Raw genomic sequence first — 15,148 nt, 5'->3', positions numbered from 1 at the left:
CGAGTTTATGAACCTCGTAGTATGAACCATGAGCTACATTATCCTCGGGTAAAATACCTTTTACAAAATCAGCAATCGCATCCACACAGTCTTCAGCCAAATTATAATCTGTTTTAATGCCCATCAATCTTGTAGCAGATGATAAAGCTGAATGACCATCTCTGCAACCTTCGTACAATGGTTGCTTTCCAGCATCCAACATATCATAAAATCTCCTAACTTGTGCATTGGGTAAATCTTTCCCTCTAAAATGATCATTTACCATCTCCTCAGTACCTACACCATAATCTACATCCGTTCTAATTGGTTCTTCTAATCTAACCGCTGGCTGAGGTTCGCTAGTACTACCATGTTCATAATCAGTTTCCCCATGATGATACCAAATTTTGTAACTTCGTGTAAACCCACTCAAATATAGATGAGTCCAAACATCCCACTCTTTAATAACCTTTCTATTTTTACAATTAGAGCAAGGACATCTTAACATACCTGTTTTTGCTTCCGGTTGTCGGTGAACTAACCCCATGAATTCGGTTATACTTCGTTGGTATTCTTCCGTAAGCAATCTCGTGTTCGGATCCAAATGAGGTCGATCGATCCAAGAACGAAAATAATTTGAAGAAGACATGTTTTTTATGAATCAAATTCGTGTGTAAAGAGAGTAAGAGGGAGGATGAAGATATGGAGTGAATGAAGAGGAAGAGGGGTGCTTGTATTTATAGTTGAAATCCTGCCGACAGACCGAGGAAATTCCGACGGAATTCCGACGGAAACGGCTAGTTCGTCGGAATTTCTTTGGAATTTTTAAAATCCCCCAACGGCTCTCTAACGGCTATAATATATCCTCGGAATTCCTCGATTTTTTCCGAGGAATACATTTTTCCTCGATATTCCATAAGAATATTCCGACGGATTGATATTTCATCGGATTTCCGTCGGTATATTCCGAAGAAATTCCGAGGAAACCAAATTTTGTGTTTCCTCGGAATATCTTCGGAAATTCCGAGGGATATTCCGAGGATTTTATTTTCCGTCGGAATGTCCGTCAGAATACCGCTGTTTTCTTGTAGTGCATAAACATTTCTAATCAGAAAACTAAACAAAATGAAAGTTAAGAATGCACTTATATATACAATACTATTATACTAATACTTGATATAACTATTTAAAATTATCCATAAACGTACCACTTTTTATGACCGGTTTTTCTTACCTGCCGATCTTAAACTATAAGGACTTTGCCTTGTACAACACTTCTATATATGCAGCATAGAAAACGTGAGAGTTATTCTCGGAGCTTTTACGCATCGGCTCTTGACCTTGATCAACAGATGATTACTGGAAAAAGCTTATCATCTTTTAACAATATAATTGTTTATCTCAATTTGAATACATCTTATAGAAAATTAGAAGAATTTTTGATAAGTAGTGGGACGCTGGCATCAGTCCTTTAAAGCTAGTGGTAACATCCTATGATAAGAAAACCTAACAATCCTGTTCTTATAATGCTACCAGTTAGGTAAAGCAGGAATATATATAAAACATTAATTGGAATAACTTTGTTTATTCATGAAACCTAAACAAGAAATGTAGAGATGTACTGTACAAGTTACTGAACTTACCAAAATTTGCATCCTTATGAGGATTCCATTATCTTTTAAGCAAGCATCCTTGTCCACCACTAACCAACTCCCCCTAAATCACGTGTGTTGTACTAATTAACCTACATTACCTTCCCTGCCTACATATATGAGCTCTATCCTAACGATAGAACAACACAAACCCAAAACAAGCCATTAATTTTATTACATCCACATACCAAGATGAAAAGCTTGGAAATTCCTAGGCAAGAAGTTCACATCAAAATTGATGATTCACTATCGACCACTAAAGAGAGAAACACTGACCTCCCTCATGCCAAACCCATTGTTCTGATGTCTGTTCTGAGTAGTCTCCATGCAGGCTATTTCAGAATAAGCCTCTCTCTCTGCAGCCAGGCTCTGCTATGGAATATAATGATCGCACCTCATTCACCAAGCATGTCTCATTTGCAAAGCAGTCTCCCGTCTATGGCGTTCCATCTCCTTTGGTACCTAGCACTTACAACGCAATTGTCACTTTGTGTTTTGTACGCGTTGAAGTGTTTCTTCTTCTTTGACTTGGTGAAAGAAGAGTTCTCACATTATATTGGAGTAAACTATCTTTACGCTCCATCCATCTCATGGCTTATCTTGCTTCAATCAGCTCCAATGATGGAACCACAAAGCGTTCTGTATCAGACATTATTCTCGGTGTTTGCGCTTCCAGTCTTGGCCCTCGACACAAAGCTTTATGGCCAGTGGTTCACAACAGAGAAAAGGTTCCTGTCGATGATGGCAAACCCAGCAAGCCAAGTATCAGTAGTAGCAAACCTAGTGGCCGCACGGGGAGCAGCAGAGATAGGTTGGATGGAGTGTGCTCTATGCTTGTTCTCGCTCGGGATGGTTCACTATTTGGTTATCTTTGTTACACTTTATCAACGCCTACCGGGAGGTAAGAACTTCCCAACCAAGCTGAGGCCAGTTTTCTTCTTGTTCTTTGCTGCACCAGCCATGGGAAGCCTAGCTTGGAACTCCATTTGTGGAAACTTTGATCATCTAGCAAAGATGTTGTTCTTTCTTTCGCTCTTCATCTTCATGTCCCTGGTACGTTTACAACACACCAAGAAAAATAAAATCAAAACATGACATCGTACGGTATGACGAGACATTTAATTTTTATCTTTTTATTTATTTACATTATCAGGTCTGTAGGCCAAATCTTTTCAAGAAGGCAATGAAAAGATTCAATATTGCATGGTGGGCTTACTCGTTCCCCATCACTTTTCTTGCATTAGACTCAGTTCAGTATGCGCAAGATGTGAAAGATCAGGTCGCTTCTGGAATGATGCTTATCTTCTCATCTATCTCCGTTTTGATCTTCCTTGGTGTGATGGTACTGACAGCAGCAAACAGCAATAGACTACTCAGACGAGATCCTGTCCTCGGTTCTGCAGCTAGTCCAAAAGACAAGCAAAAGTCATCACGGCTCGGCGCGGCTACATGTTAACCAAAGGCAAATCTAGTCTGCTCCAGCTTTTCCACTTAGAAAACCAAGTGCTTGCTTTTCCTTATTATGCGTAACTCTCTATTATGCGTAATTCTCTTAATGCAATGATGCAACCACTATGGATTTAACACAGCAGAAGACTAAGTTTCATATTTGAAACCCAAACCCCAATTTTCAGTTGATAAAACCTTAATAACCACTTTGATTGTATTTTAGTTCAATAAAAAGTCAAAGAAAAAAAAAAAAAAAAAAAAAAAAAAGTCAAAGATATAAAATATATCTATACCAAACTCAATTGCGACAGAAAAAATTATAATCATTCTAGAAATTGAAATATCGTATCCTAGTTTTGTAAACAACTGAAAACTGTAATCAAAGTCACGAACTACATAAACATACAAAATGCGATTTTCTATTTTTTCTTACCCATGCATGCACAAATTCTACGAAAGCTCACGCAAAATATTAAAACTCGGACTAAAATGTTACTACTATTAAAATTTTGTGAAGTTTTTTTTTTTTTGAAAAGAAGAGTTCATCTCTAGCTGTCCAAATATTCTTAGGAATCTCCAGGGTCCGAGTGGTTTTGAAGCTCGGAAGTTTATTGCTTTCCAAAAAAACTATGATTTCACTTTTCATTGGCCTCGCTTTGGGAGTAGATAAGTACATCGAGAATTGGAGCACGTTCCTAAACACTACTAGCAAGAGGGAAAAAACGGAGGATGTAAGGGATGCTTTTGGAGGCACCACATCTTTTAAAAATTTTGAAAGAAGCAATTCATCTGCAATTCTGCATGACAATTGTTCTCTCACAAGTAATGCTCCATTGGATGCTCTCCACATGAGGTGCTTTAGCTTTAATGAAGTGTGAAGTTTCCAATTGTTGCTAAACCAATTGAAGGGCATGCCTGCTCGCTTTGCCTAGTTGAAACCAATATTTATAGATCGAGTAATATCCCTGATTTATCAATTAATCAGACAAAAAGTTCCTTGTTTTTTGGAGCTTTGGTAGAGTTGACGAATAAAGTACCTCATATTGGGTTACGTGTTATTGGATCACTGGTATGTCCACTTGTTCAAGGTCCAAAATGTGACTAACTCTGAGTGAGATATTTTTAATTGGGAAAAATTCTCATTTTTAATTTTAAAATTGGCAAAAATTTGCACTTTAAACTTTATAATTCAACAATTGACATTTTAGTCAATGAAATTAGTTTTAATAATTTATTAAACACTGAAACTAACTTACTTATTTGTCACGTCAAAATTATGATCGGTTATTATCCGGACAAAATAATGATGTGGACGGACAGTTAACACTTTACTCTTTAAAATATACTATATTTTACTATTTTAATCCACATAAATAATTAAAATAAATAAAAATAATATAAAAGCCAAAAAATTCAGATTATAATTTTATTAAAAGATAAAAAAAATTTAATCTTATTTTATTTATAAAATAGAAAAACAAAAAATATTATAAAATTTTTAAAATAGTTTTTTTATGATTTTTCGTATGTTAATTTTTTTAAGTTTTTTTTTTAATTTCTTAAAATTTATATATGCTAAGTTTTTAAAAAATGTAATAAAAATTCAGACACCGTGGGTGTGAACCAACTCATTAAGATGGTTTCTGACATATCATCATTCACCAAAAAAAATTGTATTGTCACTGATATGTTACAAGTGATGGTACATGTTTCTGACATATGGCTATTTGAAGTATATTAAAAACTTATAAATTTTATATTTTTTGAAGTTTTGAATTTTTGATTTTTTTTTAATTTTTTAAATAGTAATTTTATCTTTAAGAACCTTTTTTTGTATTTCTAAATTTTTTTATATATTTTATATTTTATTCATTTTAATTTTTTTGTTTATTAAAATAATATTTTTTAAAAAAATAAAGGTAACCCCCATGTCATTTTTTACCAGATAATGAATAACACCAGTAAAAAACTTTAAATTGGCAAACAAATTAGTTAATTTCACTTTTTGATATGTTACTATAATCGCTTTTATTGTTTAAATTGTTAGCTCGTGAACTCCAAAGTTTAAAATGCAAACTTTTGCTAACTTGAAGAATTAAAATGTGATTTTCCCCATACAAATATAATATCATTAACAAGGTCCTACACTATTAGATACACTTTATTTAGGAATATATATGTTTCACATAAAGAGTAGCATTTCATAATAATTAAAGTTGACAATCTCTCTAGTTTATTTATGAAGACAAACGAGATTGTGAATTTATGGAGTATTCATAGGTATGAAAATGAGTATGATCACATCTCACGCTCAAGGGACGGTGTCTCCACCTGCATAGCTTCGGGCGCCTCCCGAAGCAGATCCATAGGCGGGGGCACCAGTATGCATGTTTCTTGTAAGAAATGCGCACGTATCCCAATAAATACATGTATAGGGTGTGTATTGAGGCAATAGAACACACCACAGCTTACCACAAACACAAAACATCTTAAATAGAACATAATTTAATACAAAAAGAATTGAAAAGATGAATGCCACAAAGTTTGTTGTGCTTCTCTTCATTGGAGTTGTGTGTGCCGCACCACCAGGTCCGTGAATAATAGTTCCGATGTAAACAGAAAGGGGCAGCCCCAATGCCGTTTGTAGTTTCATGAATAGAGATGACGGATTTGGTTTCTTGGGACACTGCTTCGAACTGCCTGGCGCAAACATTGGCACACACAACTCCAATGAAGAGAAGCACAACAAACTTTGTGGCATTCCTCTTTTCAATTCTTTTTGTATTAAATTATGTTCTATTTAAGATGTTTTGTGTTTGCGGTAAGCTGTGGTGTGTTCTATTGCCTCAATACACACCCTATACATGTATTTATTGGGATACGTGCGCATTTCTTACAAGAAACATGCATACTTAAATGCGTTAGTTAATTACAAGTTTACAACTAATAGTCTTACCAAGATGCCAAATTACCCGAAGTCAACCTCGTGACTTATAAACTTTTAGCATTATCATATTTTGAGCATAATCTTTTAATATATTTTATCTTCGTTATGCATCACTTATATTTTATCTTCTATTTATTTTATCTATAATATAAATTAATTGGCCATATTATATATGTAGACAGATTCATATCACTTAGATATTATGTTAGATGACCCCCTCTCGTTGTTTAAGTGAATTTCTAGTAGTAGGATCAAACAAAAATTATAATGCAATTGAGGATGGAAGCAATCTAGGTTATATGGAATCAGAACGGATATATATGTGGAAGCGAAAAGTTCCGAAACGTGGAAACGTAATTTTTTTAAAAAAATTAGAAATACAAACGTTTTAAAACATCTATTTATGACTTCAATTTTTTTCTCTATTTAATTTATTTATTAGAATAAACTAAATAATGAAAGACTATTAATTTTCTTTGTAGATTTATAACCTTTTATCAAAAAAGCATATTATCATGTGATAAAACTTATCAAAATAACAAATACATCAATACATTTACTAATTCTGTATATATTATGTTTTCAAATAAAAAATAAAAGGTTTTTGGCGTTGTCAAAATAGAATCGCGAGTTTCTAAAATCAAAACATAAGTTTCAATGGCGCTTCCAAATATTTCTTTTAAGAAATGTGTTTTCAATGCGTTCCTATGTGTTTCCAAGAGAATTTGATTCTGAAACAGAAAAAGAGTCATCAACCGAGTTTCCATGCAATCAAGGAAGAAATCAACCCAGGCTAATGGACCTCTCCTAGCAACAGCCTTTGATGGCCTATACTAGATATGTGAAGTAAAAATAATTTTTAGATTAAAAAAAATTGACAAATTGTTTTTTAATTTTTGGTTATTCTTCCATCAGCTCCCTCATATATGTTTTAGAATATGAAATAGGAGACGGAAGATTGACCTGATTACGTGAATGGGTTAATGATTCTTGAGCTAGCTTTGTTTGTTAGTCTTAGATATGTTAAGAGCATGATTATTGGGGTTCTTAGAGTGGGGTTTTTAGCGGAATATAAGAACCCGTCTCTTAACTTTTAACTAAAAAAGTTAAGAACCGGCTCTTAAAATTCTTATTTAAAAACCGGTTCTTAGCTTTTTTAGTTAAAAGTTAAGAAACGGGTTCTTATATTCCGTTAAGAACCCCACCCTAAGTCATGCTCTTAGGAAATCCAGAGGTGGACGTGTACTTGTTGCATTTAAAAAGAGGCTGCATAGATCTGAAAATCATAGAACTACGCAACAAGAACATGCGTTATCCAACCGCTGAGCCTATCATTTATCATTTAGATGAAGGCCTGAAACGAAACAAGGTCGTATATTTTGTCATGCACCGGTAACCAAGAAAACACATGCGTATGTATTTTACTAGCGGATTAATTAGGTCGGAGGTATTGCATTGATTTCATATATATACAATAGACATTACACATAGAGAGTAACATTATATCATAATTGATAGAGGTGACAATCTCCGGTTTTATTTATGAATACAGAAGAGATTGCTGATTTTGCGGAGAATTATTAATTGTTCAAGGGTTACTGTTGCTAGTGCTGCCACCCGCATTGGTGTAGGCATATCCGCTACTTGATCCATTGCTTTTAGCACCGTCGGGACCCGCTTCAGCATCGGCACCAGCTTGACGGTCAGCGATACTCTTAGAATAAGCGCTTGGGTTAGGACCATTGACAGTGACAGTTCCAGAGGTTTCTACAATGGTACTTCAAGTTGCACGAGAACCAGGACCGCCAGGACCCGATGCAGCATCATCTTTGGCATTTTTCACTTTTCTGGCATTACTTTTAACAATAATGACAAGCTCAGTTCCAACGCCGTTGGTAGCGGCAGTTTTGGGAATAGAGATGCCTAATTTGGTGTCTTTTGTTGCAGAGACTGCTTCACCTAATCCAGATATGGGTTCTGGTAATGGCACTGGCGGAACCACTGGTGTCGGAAGCGTTGATGGCATCGGCGGAAACATAAAGGATTTTTGATCCATAAATTCTTTGGACACTTTGTCGAGCTTCCTTGCGCCTACATCAGTACAAAGAACTCCAATGAACAAGATCATTACAAGAAACTTAGTTGCGCTATTCATTTTCTTTGATTTGAAGTTTTTTTTTGTTCTTTGAAAAGAGTTTGTGTTCCAACATCATGGCCTATTAATAGCCACACGCCTAATTAAACACACTTTACTTAAATTTTAAAACGTCAGTGTGTGTATATTGTTAGTTGTTAATTGCTACTGTAAATAATTCAATGCGAAATAGATTTCGTATAAATTATGTTATCTGAGCTACTTGAAAGTATTTAACCTGACGTGTTGGTAAATTAAGCTTAGCCTCTTATATAATAATTTTTTTTTTGTCAAACGGAAAACTTCATTAACTCGAAATCAATGTGGTTGGTACAGATACGCATCAAGCGCTTGCTTGGCTAGTCCATCTTCCAATACAAAGTTAATGCGACTACGAAAAATAAAGCGAGCAAGCTCCATAGAGTTTGAGAAAGAGATAACATCGGAGACGATTCCGTGAAGATCGGAGAAATTTGATTCGCCTTCAACCGCTGCTATCAGTTGAGAAGAATCAGATTCGAAGACCACTTTCGTCAATCCTAGGGTCCATGCATGTTCCATGGCTTCTCTCAGTGCTAATCCCTCTGCCACAAGAGAAGAAATCACAAAAGAGGTTGGTTTACTATGAGATAAAATTATCTCTCCATTTGCACGGTAAAAGCTCCACGCTAAACCGGCTGTCGAAATTCCAGGTCGCCAGGCTGCGTCAGATCTGCATATGATTGCATCAGAGTAGTTTTCGATCTGCGGAGCGGTGCGTTGGGGTTGCGTTCTTATGTCGTTGCTTTGAGCCGCTTGCCATTCCCTTGCGCTGATAAGAGCTTTGAGTAATGTGTTTTGCCCCGAGAAGATTCGATTTTGAAAGATTTTTTGATTCCTTGCGAGCCAGATTGACCAGATTATCCAAGCGGCAAGATGTGTGGAGTTGATACCTGTTGGAGGAAGTGGTTTGGTCTGCATAGCAAACTGGATCCCCTCTTGGACATTTAAAATCTGATCTGTGTCGAGGTTTGAGGCAAATGGGGCATCTTTCCAGACCTCCTTAGCGAAGGGGCAATGGAAGAAGAGATGTTTAATAGATTCATCCTCATCGCAGAATGTGCATTTTGCGGAGGGGATGATTTGTCTAGCGGGTAACCTTGCGTTGACTGGAATGGCTTCATGCTTCATCTTCCACAAGAACATTTTGAGCTTAGGAGGGATCGCCAACTTCCAGACATCTCGCATCCAACTGGGGTTAGGTATGATCAGCAGCCCCTCTTGTCGCCTTTTTTCTTCTAGAGCAGTGTAGTAGCCTGTTTAAGTGGAGTAAATGCCTGAGGTTTTCTTGAGCCAGATCCTCTTATCTTTTGCGCCTCTTATGCTCGGTTTGATGGTGAGAATTTTTTCTTCTAGGTGGGGGAGGAGCTGTCGGATTCTTCCTGTGTCCCAATCTCTTTCGTTGGGGAGGAGGAGGGAAGCTACCTTTATAAAGGCAGAGTCACTTGAGGGGGGGCCAATGGGTGCTTCCCATTCTGAAGTAGAGAGCCAGGGCTCATTCCAGACATTGATGTCTTCGCCATTGCCTATTGCCCATCCGACATGATCTTTGATTAAGTCTCTTCCTATCAATATGCCTCGCCATCCATGAGAGCAAGAAGCCGGGGCTGAAATCTGGAGGAAATCTGCATCAGGGAAGTATTTTCCACGCAGTACCCGAGCAAGGAGACATTCCGGTGAGGTTAGAATCTTCCAGCTAAGCTTTGCTAGCATTGCGTCGTTGAAACATTGTATGTCTCTGAGTCCTAGCCCACCATCATTCTTCGATTTTGTCATTGTTTGCCAGGATATCCAAGCCATTTTCCTCTCATCAGGTTTGGAGTCCCAGTAGAAGCGGGTTAAGGCGGATTGGATTCTTTTACAGAGAGAGAGGGGAAGCTTGAAGCAACTCATTGAGTGATTGGGCATAGCAGATAGAACGCTTTTGAGAAGGGTTAGTTTTCCAGCGGCAGAGAGTTGTCTTGTGGACCAGCCAATGGCTCTCTGACGAATTCGGTCCACAGTAGCGGTAAAGATATCTCTTTTCCTTCTGCGAAAATGCTCAGGCAAGCCTAGATATTTTCCAGCGCCCCCCTCATTTGAGATTGATAGAGCTCCCTTTACTCTGTCTTTCAGTGTTTGAGGAGCTTTGCTGGAGAAGGTGATAGCGGATTTGGCTTGGTTTATACGCTGTCCTGAGGCTTGCTCGTAGAGGAGTAGGATGTTTTGGAGTGTCGCAATGCTCTGGGTATTAGTTCTACAGAAGAAGAGTGTGTCATCAGCGAAGAGGAGGTGATTCACTCTAGGGCTTTGCTGCGAGACTCTGATGCCTTGGAGCTTTCCATCTCGCTCGGCTTGTTGACATAAACCGGAGAGGACTTCAGTGCAGAGGATGAAGATGTAGGGTGAAAGCGGGTCACCTTGCCTAATTCCCCTCTCAGGTAAAATTTTCCCTCCAACTGATCCATTGATGAGATAGGAATAGGAAACATTTGTGATGCATTGCATGAGCAGTAGGACTAGGTGGTGACAGAAGCCAAGCTTGACCAGCACTGCTCTGATAAAGTCCCATTCGAGTCTGTCAAACGCTTTACTCATGTCCGTTTTTACAGCCATCGAGCATTGTTTTGAGGCTGTCGATGTTTTTAGAAACTGTAGGACTTCATGGGAAATTAGGACACTATCAGCTATAGCTCTTCCCTTTACAAAAGCCGATTGGTTCTCAGAAATGAGTCCATGTAAGATAGGTTGGAGGCGCATAGAGAGCAGTTTCGAGATTATTTTATAGTAGACGTTGCAAAGCGCAATTGGTCTGTAATCCGAAACTGTCTTAGCACTTGAAGTTTTTGGAATCAATCTTACATGGGTTTCATTGATGTTTCTTGGCAGGACACCCGTGGAGAAGAAGAGTTGGATCTCAGATACAATCTCTTTGCTAACGGTGGACCAGTTGGAGTGAAAAAAAGTGGCTGAGAAGCCATCTGGTCCAGGGGTCTTATCGGGGTGAATTGCCATGAGGGCTGTAAAGATCTCCTCAGAAGAGGGAAGTTTTGTGAGATGGTCATTTGCTTGGTCTGTTACCTTCGCCGAGATAGCCGCATTAACGATGTGTTCTTGGTCACCTCTAACGGATTTGAAAAGACTTTCATAGTATTGGACCACACAATCGGTAATGTCTTCATATTTGAAAAACACAAGACCTGCTCCGTTCTCCATAACGGTCATGGTGTTGATAGCTTGTCTTCCTTTTGTAACAGCGTGGAAGAAGCCGGAGTTTTTATCACCGAGACTCAACCAAAGGTTTCTGCTGCGCTGTTTCCAGAAAGCTTCTTCATTAAGGTATGCATTTGTAAGGTCTTTATTAATCTTGGAGATTAGGTCACTGTTGTTGTTGGGGTTTACCATGGCTTCTTCCAGATCCTCCTTATGTTTTTCGATGGCTTTTCTGCTGTTGAGGTGCTGATTCTTACACCACTTAATCAGGGCTTTTCTCACATGGATGATTCTTGATTCCACTGCTTCTGATGGAGAGGAAGTCCATGTCTCCTTTATCAGCCCTTTGACTTCATGGTTGTCCTTTAAGCGTCAGCCTCTTATATAATAATATTTGGTGTTTTTCTTACATAATGTTCTCAAATTGGATAAATCAGTCGGTCAGGCCACTAAAACAAGATGTTACGGCAATTATCAATGAAGAAAAAACTGATATATCGGGAATTCTTTTGCTTCTAATTTCTATTTAGTTTTCGCTTGAAATCAATGGAAGACGTGCATGAGTAACTTAAAGCAAATTAATTGTAGATGTGGCCCATGAAAGAATGGGTTTTTGTGTGCGATGAAAACTTACATAATCTTATTGGCGGAAATTTTCTTAAATGTATATTTTTGTAAAATTACGTTTCGTCAGTAACGTTTTTTTAGTGATGATGATGTTATGATCATGGTGGGGGTAAGAGTAATAATTAAAATAATATGATAATGATGACAAGCTGGTGGTGGTGTTACGATAATATGATCATATGGTTATACTACGATGAAAAAGTCATGTTAATGACATATGGTTATAATGTTATAATGGTGATGATTACATTGAATGATGGTATTGTGATGGCGAGTTTTGTTAATGTTTTCTTCTTTGTAGTAATATGTATGATGATGTTATACTATTATAATGCTGTGAAGGTGATGTCTGAATTTGATAGTTTGTGAAAATACACAAAAGAAAAATTTTGAGACTATAGTTCAGAATTTTCATTTGAAGAATCGCATTTTTATAGTTTTAATTAAATTCATTTATCAGTGTTGATAAATTTGATACTAATCTTTTTTTTTTGCGCATAATGCCAGAACAACACTCTTAGTAAAACAGTATAATTATATTGCTATAGTTTAAACGATACTTTTACGAGTTTGAGTTTCTGATACGTGCATGGATGGCTCGACCATCGATCAGAACGACCTGCTGATATTCCGGACTATTCGAGAAAGCGTGCAATGGAGTTTGAAGATGAACTAAAGGATCAGGAGCTCAAATGGGTAAAGGGAGATGACATTACTCGACCAAGATAAAATGTGGAGCATTTAAGTCGAACTAGAATGTCCCTGATTTAAACTAGTGTTAAAGTTGGACGTGCTATACACTTGGGATGACCTAATCAGGTTGGACGAGGACTAGCTGAACACTTAGGATGAGTCCATCAGGTCGGGCTAGGACGAGCTGGATGGACAGACACTTACCTGGACGAGCTGAGCGATGGTTTGACATCCCGTAAAGGTAGAAATCGCTAACTTTCATTCTGATGGACCAACAAACAATCCAGGCAGGCCAAAGAAGCATATTCTTAACTCCACAAAGTTCAAAGTCATGCATCTAGTCAAGGGGTTTGGCCAGTAAAAGAGTCATTCAACAAACACATTTTTTTAGTCAAAAAGTCTTTGTCTTCATTTCTATTTCCTAGGTTTCTTATTCTCAGTAATTCTTCTTATTTACCACAATATGTAACTCTATAAAAGGAGGCATGACCAGAACCAATAAATTAACCATCTTTTATCAATTTTCTTTTCAATGTATTCAATGAAAAATGAAAAGACAAAAATAGATTTTATCTCTTTTGTTCTCCTTGAACAATCGATTGCTGGTGCGTCATCCTGCAGTCAAACTCAATCAAACTTGGTGTGTTGTATCCAAATATGATTGTTATAGGGTAAATCAGAAGCCATTCCTCAGCTCACACTTTGCTAGATCGGTATCAACTTCTTATTATTTCTAATCTCTTCATCTTCTTCTTTTCTTATCAATAAATCTATTTGTTAACCGAGCCAACCTTAAAAAAAGTATAAAAATAGAGAAAAACTTTACAAAAAAAGATCCATGAGAAATCGGATCTACGCTTGGTCAATCGGTTCGGCCACAAGAAAATTTCAACTACCTATCTTACTTCTCTTCTATTCTATTTTGATTTGGAGGATGGACCACCACCTTGATCGTTTTATTCCTTTTGAACAATTGAGAGTCTCTAAAAATCTGTCCAAATACTTGAGAGAGAAACAGAAACGTGTGAGAGAGAATTTATTGGACTTGTTTTCAAAGTGTTTTCAGGTTTATATCATGACAAACTTGGAGGAAACATACTCAACGAGCCCAAGTTGCACTCCATGATGGCTGAGCTGTTGCAGATCCTGAAGAATAGACCAGGAGCAATCAGTGGGAAGAAGTAAAGCAAGAGACGTCTTGCGTCTGTACAAGACAAACGAGAGCAGAGGGGAGTGGAACAAGACCAACATTTTGAGGAGATCAAAAATAAGATGAACCAGATCATCTCGGGTTTGCCAAAACTCAGAAAAGGAGAGGCAACACGTCCTGTTTGTTCTGGTTCACTTGATGAGACAACAAACCACTCTATGGCGGAGAAAGCAGATCCGTTTAATATTGGTTTTGTGAATTGATTGATTCTCGGTTTTGTAAGTCTTTGGTTTAGTATAAAAGGGCAAGAGGGTATTCAGTGTGGATTAACACGAGAGACAGAGTGAGTCTGTTCAAGGAGCTTGTTCATCGAGTCATCTCTGTTCTTGAGAGCTCGAGTTTCACGTTCTTAGTGGATTTGCTAGACAAATTCTGCCTCCAGTGAGTATTTCTCCATATCGGAGGCGAACACTGGATAAACAACTTGTGAGTATTTCTTAGTTACAAACCTAGAGTGAATACAAACGAGTGCACTGAGAGAAAGAGAGTTCGCGAGTGAATATGATTCTTGAATTGAGAGTTGTATGTGAGCTGATTACAAGTATAATCGATTCCAATTCTGCACAACAAATTATCTTTGTATTTTTTATCATAAATTTGAAAATTTGGTAAGAAGATAAATAAATAGGGCAATTCTTTTAAATAGAATTTTTTAAATTTTTGTCACCAAAATAGTTCTAAAAAAATGACCAAAATAGTTTTTTTTTATTTTGAAATTTTTATTATATATTATTTATTTTATTAAATTTGAAACTTCATCCTCGAAACTTAAACTCTAAGTTTAGATTAGTTAACTCTAGAATATAAATGTATATTTATCATTTAATAAAAAAAATTTGGTCATTTTCCTCTTTAAATGCTATTTTATTAAAATAAACTAAAAATAATTGTTCCAATGAATTTTTCTAAAAAAAAATACAGTATGAGAAGAAATATTTTTTCGCATGATGAATGGAATGCCGCGCTTGCCCAAAACCAAAAGTTCCATTTCTTAAATAAAAAAAGTTGCAAAAATCCGCTCAGATTTGTTATTTTTAAGTGAACCGTTTACAAATTTTAAGCCGGAATTTCGAAAACCGGTTAAGAAAAACGTTTCTAAATTCATTTGCAAAATTTATTTATTTAAAAAAAATTCGACTTTGGATCGTGAACTCGTCAGTCATCACCGAGAACGAATTAATCTTCGTTGAAAAGCGGCAGCTTGCGCGAAGGTTCATCATTTGAAG

General features: G+C 36.9%; 3 protein-coding genes across 3 annotated transcripts; 1 reads left to right on the top strand and 2 right to left on the bottom strand.

The window, feature by feature from the left end:
• The first annotated feature begins 1,746 nt into the window (after positions 1 to 1,746).
• LOC106449255 (S-type anion channel SLAH1-like) lies at positions 1,747 to 3,286 on the top strand. The gene is made up of 2 exons (XM_048769940.1): positions 1,747 to 2,684; positions 2,785 to 3,286. Exons 1-2 carry the CDS (start codon positions 1,824 to 1,826, stop codon positions 3,085 to 3,087), a joined length of 1,164 nt encoding a protein of 387 aa, XP_048625897.1. The 5' UTR covers positions 1,747 to 1,823; the 3' UTR covers positions 3,088 to 3,286.
• Positions 3,287 to 7,615: 4,329 nt separating this feature from the next.
• LOC125592462 lies at positions 7,616 to 8,182 on the bottom strand. The gene is made up of 2 exons (XM_048767648.1): positions 7,885 to 8,182; positions 7,616 to 7,794 (listed from the first exon to the last, which is right to left on the bottom strand). The coding sequence occupies exons 1-2, from the start codon at positions 8,180 to 8,182 to the stop codon at positions 7,616 to 7,618; spliced, it is 477 nt and encodes a 158-aa protein (XP_048623605.1).
• A 297-nt stretch (positions 8,183 to 8,479) lies between these two features.
• Positions 8,480 to 9,388, bottom strand: LOC125592461. Its single transcript, XM_048767647.1, has one exon. It carries the CDS (start codon positions 9,386 to 9,388, stop codon positions 8,480 to 8,482), a length of 909 nt encoding a protein of 302 aa, XP_048623604.1.
• Between the last annotated feature and the right edge of the window lie 5,760 nt (positions 9,389 to 15,148).

The sequence above is a fragment of the Brassica napus genome, chromosome C9 (genome assembly GCF_020379485.1).
Source record: "Brassica napus cultivar Da-Ae chromosome C9, Da-Ae, whole genome shotgun sequence".
Taxonomy (NCBI): domain Eukaryota; kingdom Viridiplantae; phylum Streptophyta; class Magnoliopsida; order Brassicales; family Brassicaceae; genus Brassica; species Brassica napus.
Note: the sequence above shows the minus strand (reverse complement) of the source record. Positions and strands in the feature narration are given on the sequence as shown.

Coding starts and splice junctions, on each gene's coding strand:
- LOC106449255 (XM_048769940.1), top strand. CDS start 1,824: ATGAAAAGCTTGGAAATTCCTAGGCAAGAAGTTCACATCAAAATTGAT. Junction 2,685..2,784: donor TCTTCATCTTCATGTCCCTG/GTACGTTTACAA, acceptor TTACATTATCAG/GTCTGTAGGCCAAATCTTTT.
- LOC125592462 (XM_048767648.1), bottom strand. CDS start 8,182: ATGAATAGCGCAACTAAGTTTCTTGTAATGATCTTGTTCATTGGAGTT. Junction 7,795..7,884: donor GCTTGTCATTATTGTTAAAA/GTAATGCCAGAA, acceptor GTACCATTGTAG/AAACCTCTGGAACTGTCACT.
- LOC125592461 (XM_048767647.1), bottom strand. CDS start 9,388: ATGCGAGATGTCTGGAAGTTGGCGATCCCTCCTAAGCTCAAAATGTTC.